This window comes from Diadema antillarum, unplaced genomic scaffold, assembly GCF_040938485.1.
Source record: "Diadema antillarum isolate AM-2024a unplaced genomic scaffold, OU_Dant_1.0 scf00000212, whole genome shotgun sequence".
In the NCBI taxonomy this organism is placed as follows: Eukaryota; Metazoa; Echinodermata; class Echinoidea; order Diadematoida; family Diadematidae; genus Diadema; species Diadema antillarum.
The window spans coordinates 685001-702485 of NW_027271101.1; the positions used below are offsets into that span (position 1 = coordinate 685001).

The window sequence follows — 17485 nt, forward strand, 5'->3', positions numbered from 1 at the left end:
TCTAATTTCTCTTCTACAATTATATCCAGACTAATACAGTGTACTCAGTGTTTATGTCTGTTTGTGTCTGTCTGTCCCTGTATATGTCTATATCCTTCAACTCTTCTAACTCTTTGTTTATATCTCTTGTATCGGTTGATCCTCAGCATCTTTTAGGATTCAGTACACGGGGTACTTGCCTTAACCCGTTGAGGACTACATAATATTTCTGATTATACTCTGGCAGATGTCTATGAAAAATGTGTGCCGCAGCAAAATCAGTTCGTCCTCAAAGGATTAATAAACAAGTAGTCCCCATGCTGTAATATTGTTGTCAGCATACAAGTCATGTATGCAAGGCATGATTGCAACTATACTCATGACTAAGTGGTATGACTGAATTGTAACCGAGGCTATTGCTGCTACTTGCCCGGATTGTCATTCAGGCAAGGGCCTCTTGCTATTTTAAGCCTTTCTGTGCCAGGGACTTTGGACAGTTTGTACAATGCTATAGGGTTCACTGTGCCAGTCAGCAGTTGCAGCATTCAAAGGGTTAGCAGACAAGTGCCCATTTATTTTACTTGCCCACCAATATTGTTTTCAGTTGCCCTTGGCAACCAGAAAAGTGGTTTCATAGCACCATAGAGAGGGATTTACGAAAAGATAGTCAGCAAGGACACGTATATTATTCACAAGGATGTACGCTCACCTGGTGTAGTACTCAAACTGATATAAAGGGACACAAATGGCTCTCATTCCTCAATGTCCTCAACTCCCCTCCTTCCATATACATTTTAGTTACACCATTGCCTGTGTAGCATCAACAAGTATCCATCACATGGATGTACAAAGCTTCTAACTTGTGTATGTTGCATTTTGTGTTGCTTATGTGTAGCTGTAGAGAACAATAATACACCTTGTATGCAATGCTCACTGGAGTAGAGCTTTTGCTGGTTGCTGTTGTACATCTACAAATTACCAAATTAGGCTTGAAAGTGCCAAAAAAAAAATGAAAGGCAGATTTTGTTTCATATCATTTGTTGGCAGTGTGCATACATGTGGTGGGAAACAAACTTGTGGTGTGTATTATTAACTCTCTTTCTCCCACATTAATTTACAGCCCATACATGTATGTATGTGATGTGTAAAATTTGACTTATTGTCACCGAAATGGTAAAGGAGTTTTGTCATTAATCAAGTTTCATACATGATTGCATATTCCCCTTTGCATTTCCAGGCCAGTGAAAAAACAAACAAACAAACAAGCAGGCAAACAAACAAATAAACAAAAAAATATTTCATTCCCTACAGTGCTGCCATACTTACGAATGGAGAAAACAAATTTGTGTCATGTGTCATTCAGGTGAAAGCTTTGTGTTTTCAGAGCAGGTTACGTGACTGCATCCTTTTTTTTTCCCCCGTCAACAGGCCAGCAAGAAGAAGAAGAAGTCCGATTTCATTCCATACCGTGACTCCGTACTCACATGGCTCTTGCGAGAGAACCTCGGCGGCAACTCAAAGACGGCCATGATCGCAGCCCTCAGCCCGGCCGATATCAACTATGACGAAACACTGAGTACTCTCAGGTAGGGTTTTTTTTCCAGTGACTTTGTTTTGGTCTTAAGCAGGGAGGAGTGGGCTACATACTGTATTACTTGTACCTCAAGAGCTGTGGTAGATTAATGGGAGGCTTTTTGATGGGATGGTAGTTTCTAAGAGAGGATTCATACATTGCGTTAATGTGTAACTCTTCTACTTCTTTTTTCAGAGTTTAACATCCTTTTTATGGAGGGATAAGAAAATAGATTTTCTTTGATAAACTAATACAGATAGTTTCATGATATCATTTTATCAAAGTTATTTACTCTGTTGATGTTTTTTCTTCATTGTTTGGGTGTGAATAATTGACCTTTGCAGTGTATTTTTCAATTGACAAGTCACTGCAGCCATCGAATCGTAAGAGTGGGACTAAGTCACCAATTATGAAATGGGCTAGGGAATTCCTGCAGTGTGATTGGTCAGTTGCAGTGTAGTCAGTTCTCACTGACTGCATGCATGTTTTCTTTGCAGTCATGCCATCATCCATAACAATGCAACTGGTAGTTACAGGATGCATGATTTTCCATGTTTTGTCATATTTTAAAGAATTTTGACCCATTTTATAAAACAGGTGACACACAGTTTTTCTCCCCTTTTTGTATGGGTCGCTAGGAATTGTGCACATGCATTACCTCTGCATTATCTGAACCCACTAGGCATAGCCGCATGAGTTCATACAATTCAGATGTTCTCATTTATGATGTATGTATAAACCTGTCAGTCTACTGCTTCGCCGTGATGCAAGGGCAGTGTTAATCAAAGGAAGATATGAATACAGTGTTGTCGTTGGAGACACACTTTCCATCATGGTGTCATAGCTGCGTATTGTAAGTCTCCCACTTCTCTACCTTCTAAAAACACCGCAGGAAAATATTTCGTCTCGGTAAACATGATTGAGACTCGGGCTGCTAATGCATATGACGTGACGGCCTTCACTCGACCTCTGTAACCTTTCCATTAGCCGCAGGACTTGACGGTTTCTATTACGTCAACAATAAACCAAAACATCTCTATGTACATGGTATTATGTGAACCATACCCAGCTTGGGTTTCGCTTACTGTGGAAAAACCCTAAAGGCAGAGCCTTTTTTTGCTCTACTCTAGAGCATTATTCAGAATAGCAGTGTGAGAGGGAGAGATAGAGAGGGAAAGAAAGTTATAAAAAGTATAAAGATGGCCAGATAGATAGACAGGAAAAGAACAAATAGAGTGTGTAACAGAGAAAATGAAATTGAGATGGATAAATGAAGAACAAAACAGCGAAGGAATGATTGCGAGAGAGGAGTGAAGGGGGGGGGGGTGGGATGGGTGGGAGAAGAGACAGAAAAAATATCCTGTCAGAAACACGTTTACTCCAAATACGAGCCTGTATGCTTTTTGATACTGAAACCAAAGTCACACTCGTGAGGATGAAGGGAGGGTTCACAAACTCTTTAACGTCATATCGCATCGGATGAGCAGTTTATCTCTTCCGCTAATGTTCTGCCCCCCAAGCTACGATGTAAAGAGACCAGAAAGAAGAAGGCTACGTTGTTCATGATTGCGATGTATCAACTAACCTCCTTTGTCGGGAATCCTCTCCAGTCTCATCTAATGTCGCACGCTCTCCGCGTGATTACACAAAATGAGATAACAAGTGCTTATGGCCCTGTAATTGAAGCAATTGAATTTTAGTGCTGTACTGCTGTCCTGTTAACAGTAATTGCATGGTCGATGTTGGATTTCTTTTATTTTTTATCTGCAATGCAGAGTGTAGCGCCAAAATCTTTGACAGGTCGCCATAAAAACTAGACGAGATGTGATAATTTAGATTCATTATGATATCAAATTGCACTTGTCATATTTAGATCAAAGCATTGAACGTTGTGAGTAAAAAAAAATAAAAAAAATTTGAAGGTGTCAGTGGTAACATCGTACCCCCATATCAAATCATGAGTTCCCACGCACATTACAGAAGTTGTATGTGTTTTATGTTGTGAAAGGGATAAAACAAAGCCCCTTGCTAACATTTGCAGATGGAAAAAAACAAAAAAAACCTAGCTTTACTGCTTCAAGATAGTTCTAAAAAGAAAAAAAAAGAACTGCAGTTTGTTTGTTTGTTCTGTATTCATGTCTATATTGCGATACCCACAATTTCACTGTTATGCTGTATTTTGATGGGTCGGACATAAAAAGTGCAATGACAATAAATGCATCCAGCAAGTTAACCCTTATTGTGCTGTATTCACCGGAAACTAATCATCAATGAAGAGAGATTATCTAATCCCCCAAATCATATTGCATCACTGTGGTCTTGCCATTGGACTGAAGCCATTCCCACACCTGAGTGCAGGGAATACTTGTCCAACTCAAATTTGATTAGCAATTTCAGCTGATGAACAATAGTTCAAATGGTATCCTGTACACTTCTATGTAAGAAAACTGCTACCGAAAAGTTAGTTTGTGTAGCAGTGGTGTAGAATTGCATAGCAAATTACGATGCGATACCAGGAAAATTATTCCCTTGAGTGGGCTTGTGAAGCTACAACTCCATCAAGTTTGGATCAATTTGCTGAATGCTGATGAAAAAGTTTGACAAGTTACAGTAAGCCAAGTGGCTGAGCATGTAAAAGGTTAATTGAAATGATTAACCCGTTAAAAAGGACAGTTTGATTTTGCTACAACACATATTTCCCATAGAGTCTTGCCTTAGTATACTCGGGACTTGTCCTCAATGGGTTAAAAGCTTGACTTTGCTTTATGTTAACCTCTATCACAGGTATGCGGACAGGGCCAAGAACATTGTCTGCAAGGCGGTGGTCAACGAGGATCCCAACGCCCGCCTCATCCGCGAGCTCAAGGAGGAGGTCAACCGGCTGAAGGTCATCCTGAAGACGGAAGGCATCGACGTCGACACCAACAACCTCAACAGCTATGTCAGCAACGTCAACGCCGCCCCGACACCGAGCATCTCCATCCCGAAGAAGATTCCGATGCCGGTGAAGGAGGACGCCATCGACAGGATAAAGGTGAGGCGGGATGGATGGCGACGCTCTTGCTCCGACACCAAGCACCCGACACCGTGCTCCAGAGGCACAGTGTTTTGTGTTGTGTTTAGTGTTTTCACTGCAGTGTTGTAAGGTGTTGGATGATAATGTGTTGTGTATGTCTGCACAAGGGAGTGTGTCTGGTGTAGTGTTGTGTGTGTGATATTGTTGATTGTAGTGCAGTATGGCAATGCTTGCCCAGACAGCAAACATGGAAGATCTTACATAATATCTAATGGAGGAAGGTGTTAGTTTTGCACAAAAATACCTCCATCTTCTTGTGTTGTGCATGTGAGCAAAAATTGTGGTGTTGATGAAGAGTTACTTAAAGTGTGACGTACATGTACTTTGGATTTGTGTAACCCTGTTCACACTAACGGCACGTAAACACTGCCGTGGAAGTGTAGAAAATGCACATCGGTTCAAAACTTGAGTCAAATTCTTACATGCACTCCATGGAAATGCGGAGTGCAAGCAATGCCGGCACATTTGCAAAATGTGACATGCACATACAACTTGTATTCCGTGAAGAGAAAGCTGACCTTTAACCTTTGACCCTTCTCTGCACTGCAGGAGTCCGAGAAGCTAATCGCAGAGCTGAATGAGACATGGGAGGAGAAGCTAAAGAAGACAGAAGCCATCAGGTTACAGAGGTCAGTGTGGGTCGTTGACCCCAAAAGTCATCCTCTTCCCCCCTCCCCCCCTTCCCCCCCCCCCCCCCCCCCCCCCCCCCCCGTCTTATTGTCAATTTCTAATGTTCTGTATGACCCATCTTTGTGTTTGTGTGTTTGGTCGGGAGAAGCTACCCTCCTGCTAACCATTTGTTCCCTCTTCAGTACGACAAGTATTGATGATTTAGGACGTAAATAAATGGGAGGAGATTTCATGCCATTTCTATATATGTGAGATACATTGAAAACGAAGTGATTATTGTGACTAATGAGTAGCTTTGTGAAGCCAGTAATCTAGGTAGATTTGAGACCCAAGCTGAAGGAGATTAATGTTTTGTTTTCATGTGTTTTGCTCTCCATGTTTTCCTTTCTTTTACTTTCCATGTAGTAGATGGAAGATGATATAACACAAGGATATTGTGTGGAAAAAAATGTGGTTCATGAGCATTCACCCTTTACTAAACAATGTGTCCTGATGTAACATTTTCTATTGGGTAGAGATAATCATGTTTTGAATTTACTCTGCTTTCGTAAAGGTTTGAATAACTGCAGAGTTCTTCTGTTTTAGTTTATTGAATTCTTCAATCTGCATAAAAGCAACAGACTTGTGTCTGTTTGTGCAAGTTAACTTTTTATACATTTTCAAATGTTCTTATAAATTGAGTCACTCTAAAAATTTTGTTTCATATTTTTCCCGTTGTGTCGAACAATTTTTACTGAAATGCAGCAAATGGGATGGGTGATACACTTGTCCGTACTCAATGCAACTCTTCAATGTTGTTCATACCTTACGAATTGTTATCTTGTGTACACCATATATTTTGCAGGGTTTTTACATTGCAAATTTTGCGAGTCAGGTGATATTCACTAAATCAACCTCCCATAAAATATTAACTCTGATTCTGACATAAATGCAACAAGCACACATATTTGTCGGTATGTACATGTAGCAGTACATGAACAGGGTGCGGGATACATGTACATGTAATACAGTTTAGTAGGCCCAAGTCTAGCTTGGTGCACCATTTGTGTGAAGGAATGCTCACACTTCTTTATGATAATTAGCAAATGACACCGATATCTCATTCATTGCTGTCGTGAGAAATTCCAGATTCATGAAAAATCAGACTTGCTATTGATAGGCCATATATATGATTTCCCTTGACCTCATGACCTCTCTTGACCTCGTGACCTTTCTTGACCTTGTGACCTTTCAGGGAAGAGATGCTGGCAGAGATGGGCGTGGTCATGAGGGAAGATGGGAACACCGTGGGTGTCTTCTCACCAAAGAAGGTACAGACATCTCATTTCCATGGATACCGCTCATGGAATAGTGGCAGCATCAAGATACATGTGAAAATTCTCTGTGGAAAGAAAGGACACGGACGACAAAATGTCTGCTGTAGTGTAGAAAACCAGATGAAGAAACACTGGGCATTCACTGGGAACCGTGTATTATGGGACATTTTGTGATGATGATGATTGTGTAGACAGTAAAGATTTGTAGGACAAGTAGAAGAAGTACTGGTACATTGAAGAATTTGTCTTTTCATTTTTTCAATATCAGTATTACCATAATATTAGTAATTATGTAAATAATTGTAATGATAATGAAAGTGATGAAAATAATGGCAAGAACAACAGTGATGCAGATAATCATTGTTATTGTGATGGTGATGATGGTGATGACGATGATGATGATAAAGATACAGTCATGTATCATTATTTTTAGAAGCGTTGTGTCTGTTGCTATTGTTGTTGGGAACATTGATGGAACAGAAGTAATAGTATTATGTTGCTCTTTTGTGCTACATGTACAATGTACCTACCATCAAATAAACTTTCATTACATCCTAAATATTGTAGTCACAAGCTCTTTTCATTTTAAACGCCCAGCAGGTGTGTCTTCTAGCAACAAAATTGCTAAGATTTGTTTGTATTTATTGATCGATTGCAGACTCCTCATCTTGTGAATCTGAATGAAGATCCGCTGATGTCCGAATGTCTCCTGTATCACATCAAACCAGGCATCACGAGGTAACGGCAATGTAGCTCTACTTCTTACACTTGTTTCTAAAGCATCATGGAGCTCTCAAGCAGTAAAAAAAAACCCCACACATTTGTCCTGACTTTGCATGTAGCTCATCACAACGAAAAATCACTCCATTTTCTATTTGGTTTTTGTATGTGTGTGTTTCCATGGATTATTAGCTTACATGTACTTTGTTGAACATCAAAAAAGTTTAACCTGTTGAGGACGAGTCCCGAGTTTACTCGGGCAAGTGTCTATAAGAAATGCGTGTTACAACAAAATCTGTCTGTCCTCAGTGGGTTAATGTCAAGACTTGATAGGTTGCATGTACAGGCATGATGAAATCTTTGTCATCCAGAAATTACTGCAGTTTAAAACCTGAATTCCAATTTCAACCAAAACTATACAATCCCTTTGAATCGAACTCCTCCACTACAGGGTCGGACGCACCGATGCCAATGTGACCCAAGACATTCAGCTCAGCGGTTCCTACATCAGCGAGGAACACTGTATGATTGAGAACAAGGATGGCCAGGTTACACTCATGCCCTTTGACGGCTGCATGTGCTACGTCAATGGCACCAAGATCACCGAACCCACCGTCATCAATTCAGGTGCGTGGGACTGAGGACTGTGATGCCCAATGTGTAGGATGTGTTGTATTGTCTCTATTCATCGCTGTTTTTGCCCTGAAATGATGCAGAGTCATAAACTACAGCATCTCTTTATCAACCTATCCTACAATCTAATCATCAATCTATGAACCCTTCGGCGATTATTCGACTTATGCGAGGTTGACTTGAACAAGGTTGACTGTACATTGTATCTTGCTTTACGGAGCCACTTTACTCTTGTTTTGCTTCATCTTCAAAACCTGCAGGATACCGTATCATCTTGGGCAAGTACCACGTGTTCCGCTTCACCAACCCAGAGCAGGCCCGGCAGGAGAGGGAGCTCTCCCAGCACGAGATGCCGATGACCGAGGCCGACGGCAAAGGCCGGGAGGAGGTCGTGGGAGGAGGAACGGTCTCCAGCGGGACCAGGGGCCAGGGAGATGGCGGGGACAGCGACAGCGTGACAGGCGTGGCGGCGCCCAGCAGCCCCACCGTGGACCAGCCGGAGCGACACGACTGGGCCTTCGCCCAGAACGAGCTCCTCCAGCTGCAGGGCATCGACATCAAGGAGGAGATGGAGAGGAGGTAAGTGTGTTGGGTTGCCATGGAAACTGCTGAAGGCATCCATTCACCCGTCACAACAAAAAAACATTCACTCACCAGGGGACAATGAACTACTGATGCATTTGCCAGTAAGAAATGAACGTCAACAGTAAAAAGGCACACGTGTACATCTCACACGCAGCGCTCTATTGTATAGTAAATCAAATGTACGTACAAGGTAGTTGAGGTAGGGGTAACCTTCCTTCAGTTGATTGGAAGCTTTAGAAAACAATCACAATAGATAAAATGTATTAAATTCCCACAAGACAAGGGTTGACCTTTTCAGAAAGAGAGCTGCCAGGTAGAGTGTTTCAATGATTTTTATGTCTTCTTCACCAAAAGTGTTATTCAAAGTAAATATGTTTTTGCATTGAAATATCTGTTTTGTTTGATTGAGCATTTTGTAGTATGTGTGATTTTCACTCTATTGAATCGCAGCATATGTTTTGCCTTCACCGAAAATGTATTTCTTTACTTTTCACCAGTATGCGTTTTGCGCATTAGAGGTTGGTAACCCTGCAGAATTACCTTATCATTATATCAGTGTCAAACATAGTAAATATGTGAATACAAACTGTTCACGTCTCCTTCTCTTGATACCATCGGTACTATTCCCGGTCTCTTTATACCAGCAAAGTGTCATCATTGTAGTCATGCTAGATTAATTTATTGTCTTCCAGTGTATCCTGCACAAGAATGACATTTTTGTGTTCTTCAGCTATTCTTTTTTTTTCCATTCACTAATATTTTGGGCCAGTGATTTGATATGTGAAAGGGACTTTTCTGTGAAGTCAAATTAAACAAATGAAATAAATGAAACAAACCAAACAACTCTTCTGCTATTAGACTTCTCGCCATGGAGATGCAGTACAAGAAGGAGAAGGAAGAAGCAGACCAGCTCCTGGAGCAGCAGAGGCTGGTGAGAACTGAATGCTCCTTTCTCTCTGGTAGACCTACTACTTGCCCCCCCCCCCCCCCCCACACACACACACACACACAAACACCCACACCCCTCTTGAACATGTCAAATATGACTCCAGCATATAAATTAAAAGTAAAAAGAAAATGTGCACGTATTATGCTCCCTGATATGTTTTCTCTGTGAATCTGGATATGTGAGGTACAGTACTTCCAGTACTGTGTCGACAGTGAGTGAAAGTGAGATCGGAGATTGTTACCCCATACTACCAAGCTCAAAAACTTCATAAAGTTTGCACAGGTTTCTACTTCTATAGTACAGCGCACTCCCGTTATATTGAAGTCCTCGGGACCGGCAGTTTTCTGTTGTCAAATCAAAACTTCGTTATAGCCGAAGAGTAAAGTACAGTACGTAAATGTATGTATAGATGATAATTTTTTGACCTGAATTTTTACTTCGTTGTAATGAGCATTTCGTTTTAACCATGTCCGTTATATCGTGAGTTCACTGTACTGTACTTCTCATCTTCTGTTGCTAATGGTAACAATGCCTTCCTACGCCCCACGCAGGACTATGAGAGCAAGCTGCAGGCCCTTCAGAAGCAGATGGAGACCCAGTCGCTCCTGTCGGGCCGGTCGACGCCCGGCGACCTGAGCTGCGAGGAGGAGGAGGACGATGGTCTGGAGAGTAAGTTGCTGACCATCCTGTTTCTTGCCGTCTTGTTCTGGTACATCTACTACTTCTCCATGCTCATTGTCTCCCTCCTCTTCCTCCTCAGCTGCTACCTGGTGCTCATGACGGAGCTCAGCTGACAGAAGGGGAAGGGGAGGGGGCCGGGGCGGGAGCCGGGACCCGGGAGCGAGGAAGGGCGGGGCAGTGGGAGATGGTCCGGGAGTGGTATTGGGCAGCGGGAGGATCCCGAAGGGGGGAGGGAATAGGTTTTGAAAATGGGATTTTGACCTCGTGTCCAAAACACCCTCCGATGTCCATGACGTGCGTCTGATGTGATTTTCTTAATTGAGTGCATGTGATGTGTTAGTTACCACCCCTCCCCCCCTCTTTACTGCCCTTACCACCTGCCCTATTTGTATGTTAATGAGATATCAAATGCTCCTTTAACAGTCTTCCAGGCAGACGAGAAAGAAAACTGGTGGATGAATTAATATACAAATATTTCCCTCCAGTCATTGTCACACAACAGCCGTATGATTTGGATGTCGTAATGGTCTTTTTGAGGGTCTGCCGCAACTTGCCAGTTGACCACATACATTGTACCCATAATCCTTGTGTCTATTCGACTCAGTCACCTTCGATGCCTCTTCCAAGAGCCTTGGTACGGTAGGAAATGATGGCATGACAGCTTGTCATCAGCAAACTCCCAATCACAAAATGCTCTTTCAATGATTACTCTTGCCACCATCAAAGGTTTAAAAGGCACTGAGTGTATGACGTCCCTGAGCTTTGATAATAATAACCTTGATTTGTTGAGGGACACACAGGGTGAAAACTTCAGACCTTAAAGGGGATGGCTAGTAACTGATCCATGGGAATCAGTGGGAATGCTGGAGGATGATTGTTCCAATCCTTGTGGGATTGATTTAAGAGTACATTATATATCTATCGTTGTGTGAAAATTATTTGCTTCAGAATGGTCTCATATTCAAGTAATGTGCAGTTTAATGTTTCCAGGTTAGCGTGCCTGGTCAGTGACGGGGCATTAATCTGCACATTACTTGAATATGAGACCGTTCTGAAGCAAATAATTTTCACACAACAGTAGATATATAATGTACTCTTAAATGAATCCCACAAGGATTGGAACAATCTTCCCTCAGCATTCCCACTGATTCCCACTGATCGGTTACTAGCCATCCCCTTTAAGCTGAGGTTTTTTCTCATCCTCCCCAAAGTGAACACAAATGCCTTGTGGTTTAAATGGTCACTCGGTTTTATAGACTGTAGCAATTTGTACAAAATTAAGTTAACCCATTTAAGACTACTCCCAAGTTTACTTGGACAGGTGTCTTTTGGAAATGCATATTATATCAAAATCAGCTCGTCCTCAGTGGGTTAAGAGAAAATCAGATGTGGGCTTCTTCCATCACTTCCATCGAAAGGGAAAGTTTGAGGAATTTAGCTTTGGAAATGATCAACAGTGAGTGGAAAGGTTAAGACATTGGTATATACAGCCTGCCAACCACCAAGCAAGCATGATGGCCAACTATGTTAGTACAATCACATGTAAATTACTAACTCCCAAGTCAAAGCTGTACAGTTATCCAGACTGCTTTTAATACACAAGTGTCTTATAATAATTCAATAGGAGAAATGAATTGAACGAGATACAAAATGGCCACATGTCAACATGAAGAGGGTCCATTTTGCACAAAAGAAAATACAAATTGTGAACTGTGTGAGATCGTGGCTGCTCACTTTGTAAATGGTATGTTGAAGACAAGAATATTTACAATTTTTGGCACTAACTGAAGTGCAGGATAAAAAGGATATGAACAGTTTAGAGGATAGTTGTACTAAATTGACCAATGGACAAAATTTAGGCCATGTGATTTTCATGTTTAGGATGAAGCTGTTGATAAATAAAAACCGGTATATTTGGGCTTTGTATTTAGGCATCTGTGAAGAAAAGTTGTTTTGGTGGTTCTTGTATGTATTTATCATTCTTTGGGCAAAGCCTTCATTTGTGAGTGTAAATGATAGGTTTCCATGCACAAGAAGAGATGACACTTGTGCTAATGAGAAGGATGAGAACTATCAGTATTAAAACTAATCTGGATAGTGCGAACTGGTAGAATGCGGGGAAAAGGATGTGCCATGCATTACATCTGTCAGTGAGAGATGGTTATAACTTGGGAGTCTAAACGTTAAGGATTGATGGGTTTAAAGGGGTGGTGACGGAAAGTTCGCCCAGTAGTATAGGGATGTCGAATGGAAATGAACGAATCAATGACGATCGTGTGAAGCCATCAGAGATTTAGTATGAGATGTGGTTGTTGGTTGAAGTTATGTTTGGTTTTATTTTGTGCATACGATTGCCATGTTATTTCACAGGACCAAAGATAGTCTGTGTAAACTGTGTACATGTGTCGAGAGCGACGTGATTGCGTGCCGTATATATTTCTATGATGTGTATTTTTGAAGTGGGATGTTTGCCGTCTGTGTGTCATATAGATGAAAATCAAATGTAGCGAAATTTCAAAGATCATATTACGAGTCTGAAGAGTGGAAAATAATTGTACATGTGATGTCTAGTGTGTGTGTTGTCCGTCCCTAATGTCCCAAAGTGTGTATTCCATCTCTTTTTTGTATAGAGTAGTTTCGGATCAGCCTTGCTTTTTGTTTTCCTCGTATAATGTGTAAGTTTTTGTCGATTCATCGTCTGATTTTCATCATGCTTTTGCTTTATTACCTCTTTAGCCGCTCCTAGTTTTCAAACCAATTCAAAGAATGTACAGGTGGAATAGTATTCATTATATGTACAATGTATCAAGATCTCATTTCAGTTTTTCAAACACATTTATTTATGAGAATTCATTGTCTACTTCATCAGATTATGGTATTTGCACAATTATGCTTATTTCATTTGAAGTCTGTATTCATATAATTATATGTATTCCCGTACTTTCAATATTTGAATGATATGAAGCTGTCGAATCGCTATGCAAGTCAGTAAATCAAGAAGTTAATGACTATGAATTGCTAAAGTGATGATTTCCATCAAGTATTTATATCAAAAATGATTGTGTTGGGCAAGGACATTTTTAGGCACTAAACATAATCATTGCCTGCATGTGATCTGTCCTGGAATATATTCTGTTTATTTTTAAAAAAATAAATATCATGGTCTATATTATTACCAGTGACTGCTCAAAGTGGCAGTAAACCAACATGAAAGGATTGACAAAATACAAGACACCTTAAGTCTGGGAAGGCAAGTAACAGCACAGACCAAAGGTAATAATTTGTAGGAGGATAGAACATGAGATAGAACGTAATCGGTTTACATTTGTCTTGTTGGAGACACTCGTGTCTTTGTGAGGGCAACATTTTACAATATTTTTGTTTTTCCTACATGCCCGTTTCAATTATTTAATTGATTCACCTGAAGAAAAAAAAAAATCAGGCAATTTTTATTGAAAAGAATGATTAATACCAAACTTTAAATGACCTAAACTGATTCTGTTATGAAGAAGGTGAACAAGAACCAAAACCAAACCACTGTTTGATGTAAAGTTTGTTGACCTCTGGGGACAGTGCAATATTGTGATGATGTCACACTCTGGTACCGGTTTAACACATCAAACCTCATGTCTCTGTTGATGTGCTATTAAGAGGCTGTTGAATATAATATTCCCTTTCAGCAGTCAGTCTGAAATCTTTAATGAAAAACAGGTGGTGCTTTATTAAAAAAAAGTGAGAGTAATGCTACAATGTATGTGTCTTGTCTCTTCAAAGCAAAGCAAATAGATGGAGTGGTGTTAAGTTTTGTAGGTGTTGGGTGTTCAGAAAATGCATACTGTATCCTATAAAGCATTGATAGTGAAATACAATGAATTGCTACTATCATGAGACTTGTGTAAAGCTATACTAATATGAGGCATTGCAAAGTAGGTGTTGATTATGAAACAACATAAAAACTGTTCGTGGTCATTTTTCTGTACAAACACGCACTTGCCTTTCCATCAATGGAGTTACATGACTGTATGCTTCAGTTTCGTCATCAAAGTTCAGTACTATGATGATGACTATGAATATTGATAAAGAATTATTCGCAAAAAAAAAAAACCCAACCACAACAACGAGAAAGAGTCTCTTTAAAGCAAATCCTTGTACAGGACCTTAAAAGTTAAAAGAATTATTTTCTCCGATCAACCCATGCATAAATTCGTACTTTATTTAATGAAATAAAACTATAAAATTACATGTATCAAATATTTGAATGATGGCTTACAGAGAAGAGCACCAACCAGGTCTCTTGATGTTAGCTTAAATATTGGATGCAGTGATTTAAAGTGATAAATCATCACCTGGGTTAGGATAAAAGACTTTAACTTTACATTTACTACATTGCATTTTTTTTTTTTTTAAATATCATGACTGCATTTCACTAATCTTTAGCCAGGTTTACTTGATATATTTACAATGACATGTGGAATGTGATGATAAGTGGTTGGATAAAGGTTGTAACATTTGTCTACTGATGTTTAGATAGCTGTTTTGATAGGAACTGATATATTTTGTGACTCTGTAATTCTGTGCTTCTGTTCGGGGGTTGGGGTGGGGGGGGGGGGGGGGAGTGGTCTAGTACACTCATTGCCATCAGGCTCTTGACTGGTCCCACACAATGCCATGGAGATATCAGAATCTTATCGGAAATGGTTGCAGATGTACGTGTTACATGTACCTTACAATACAAGGGATGCCTACTCATTGAGTTTAACATGCAGCGTCAATGTTTCTCAGTCCCCTTACGGAAAAAATGAACAGAAAAGTGAAGAAATCTCGAAATGAAAAAATTGAATGCACCAAGTAACTGGATTTCTATAAGAAAATGCTCCATTAAAAGCAGAACACTCTTGTCCATCAAGTGTTGTGGTGATTGGCAGTTTTAAAGGTCGTTTTTCTTTCACAAATTTCTTCATATATATGTTTTCATGTTTATATTAAATTTACCATGTACTTCTGGTTCTATTGATTTCAGTTCATATCTACCTTCCTAGTTAATATAGATCTTTCCTAAGAAAATGTCTCAGATTTCTGTACTTGTTTTAATAACACAAATGTTACAAATATTACAACACGGTTTGGATAATTCAAGTGATTTTATATCATTTTAGGTACTGGATTCGTTTAAGTAACAGTTTCATGAATTGTTGTCATTTTTTGTTGTATGTTTGCAGAAGGAAAGCATGCATTGTTTACTTTTCTAAGTGCAATATTGCTGTATAGGTGTTACAAACAATGTGTACATGTGTCGTTGTGCAGATGCCTTCATGTAAGATATGAAAATAGTTGTAATGTTGAATGGATGAGAGTTTAGCGTGAGGTGATTTCAAACCAAATGCCACAATCTTAAGTTCTTCTGTGAAGACTTCCAACCGCTGTACTCCACGTGTCTGTTCGATATGCTTCCTCATTTTTGATACATCTTGTTTACACTATTAATATTTCTTATGCCAGTTTGTACTCGACATCTTTAAGTTGTGACGATTATTTGCCGAATAGGACACTCTTATTGTGTTAGGTTGGTTGTTGTTTTTGAACAAGACATCATGCTACTCATCCCTCTTGTGGCCATAGTTGAACTTGTTCTCAACTGTACCGTCTCAATGATGTGCGTTCAGACTAATGTACCTCTTGTTTGAGTATATGTGACCTATGACAACCATTCTATACCCTTCCTTATTCATTGATGAGGGAGTAGTCATAATGGGAACAAAAAACAAAACAAAAACCTGACGACCTAAAAACATTTCATGCATGCATGATTTACTTTCCACGCCAACAGAAGAGCATCATAGGTGCATGCTATAATTTTCCCTACAATCTTGAGAGAGAAAGTCGCCATTAAAAGGGGTAGTGCAGACGGTAGAAAGCGCCCTCTTTGTCACCTTGAAGAGAGTCACCACAGCGTAGCCTTTTCAGTATTCCTCATTTAACCTTGTCAAAAAAATCATATATATGTTATAGATTGCCAAATATAGAATTGCCTATATCTCTCTTGATCTGCATGCAAAGTACATTATAACAAAGCTTTTTCATTTTCTCTCTCTTCCCTAAAAATATAAAATTATTTGGTTTTTATTCAAAAATATTTTACATAATATGTTTGTGTGACATATGTCATGACCATCAACATATTTACATGAACTGTGTCTTCTAAGTTTGGTTTTGTGACGAAATTATGAGTTTATATTGTTTTGAACATATTATACAGGTGTATTTTTTTTTTCTCTTAAGTTTATCTGAACAACCACAGTACTGGCAGTAACATATATTTTGCCTCGTGTAGTCAGAATATTGAGAGTATAGTCAAACTGTAATTACTGATGTAAGCATTGTAAATAACTATTCTTGACAGATGCAATAAATTTATAATAAAATAAGACTCGTGTGCGTCAAGTGACTTATGTCTAATAAGATAATCGTACTTAGTCATATTTTTGAAAGGAAAGCATAGGACTCTAAAACCTCTTGGATTATGATTCATATAATCAAGATCAATTTAATTGGGTGTCATTTGGTAAAGAACTGTGAAGCTATATCAATTGTATTCAATGTATGTATCATGCACTCGCATTTGCAAGTGATTTCTCGTCAATAAGACTTGGACTTGACCTTTTGCTGACCTCTGGGAGCCTGCTTTTATTTGTGGTTGTTTTTTTGTGTGGGAAAATATAGAGCTCAGCAGGCAGACGTATTTCACTTAACATCAATTTGAAGCACTTAAAGCCTGCATGCTATATTGTAAATTTCAAATGTTTAAATTGAAAAGTATACACACAAAGTTGCATGTATTTCTTATTTCTTCATAATACCAGAGGATTATGTGATATGCTTCCCTTTCAAAATGGATGTGAGGTACAATTAATTGATGCAAGGTTTATATCTTAATTAATCTCCCCCTCCAATAACAAAGATTGTCATCATCAAATACCCACAAAACGCTCATAAATTTCAAACATAAGACACTTTCATTTTGTGACAATATTCATGTCTCGGTAGGGACACTGCTTTGATCTGCAGGTCAGAATGACTTAAAAAAACCCAGGATGATTAAAAGAAATCTAAACAGATAGAGGGAATTCATGATCAGTATGTCCATAACAGTAAATGTCATATCCTCAAATCATGATCATAAATATTATAAAACAAATAATGACTTCAGTTGTAGTAGAGTGTGATGGAGACTGTTTTAACAAAGTTCAAACTCTTGAGAGGAGACTACATGTACATTTCTGCATATTGAAAAAAATTGTTTCATTCATCTTTCTCTCCTATTACTCATTCTCTCTTTGTTTTGC

General features: G+C 39.3%; 1 protein-coding gene across 1 annotated transcript in view; it reads left to right on the forward strand.

Moving 5' to 3' along the window:
• LOC139724389 (kinesin-like protein KIF1A) overlaps window positions 1-17485 on the forward strand; it is a 94552-nt gene that overhangs the window by 25384 nt on the left and 51683 nt on the right. The window contains exons 3-11 of the mRNA XM_071635533.1: window positions 1408-1565; window positions 4337-4586; window positions 5178-5257; window positions 6493-6568; window positions 7233-7312; window positions 7746-7921; window positions 8188-8506; window positions 9371-9443; window positions 10013-10130. Coding sequence (XP_071491634.1) covers window positions 1408-1565; window positions 4337-4586; window positions 5178-5257; window positions 6493-6568; window positions 7233-7312; window positions 7746-7921; window positions 8188-8506; window positions 9371-9443; window positions 10013-10130 — 1330 coding nt within the window. The remainder of the gene's footprint in view (window positions 1-1407; window positions 1566-4336; window positions 4587-5177; window positions 5258-6492; window positions 6569-7232; window positions 7313-7745; window positions 7922-8187; window positions 8507-9370; window positions 9444-10012; window positions 10131-17485) is intronic.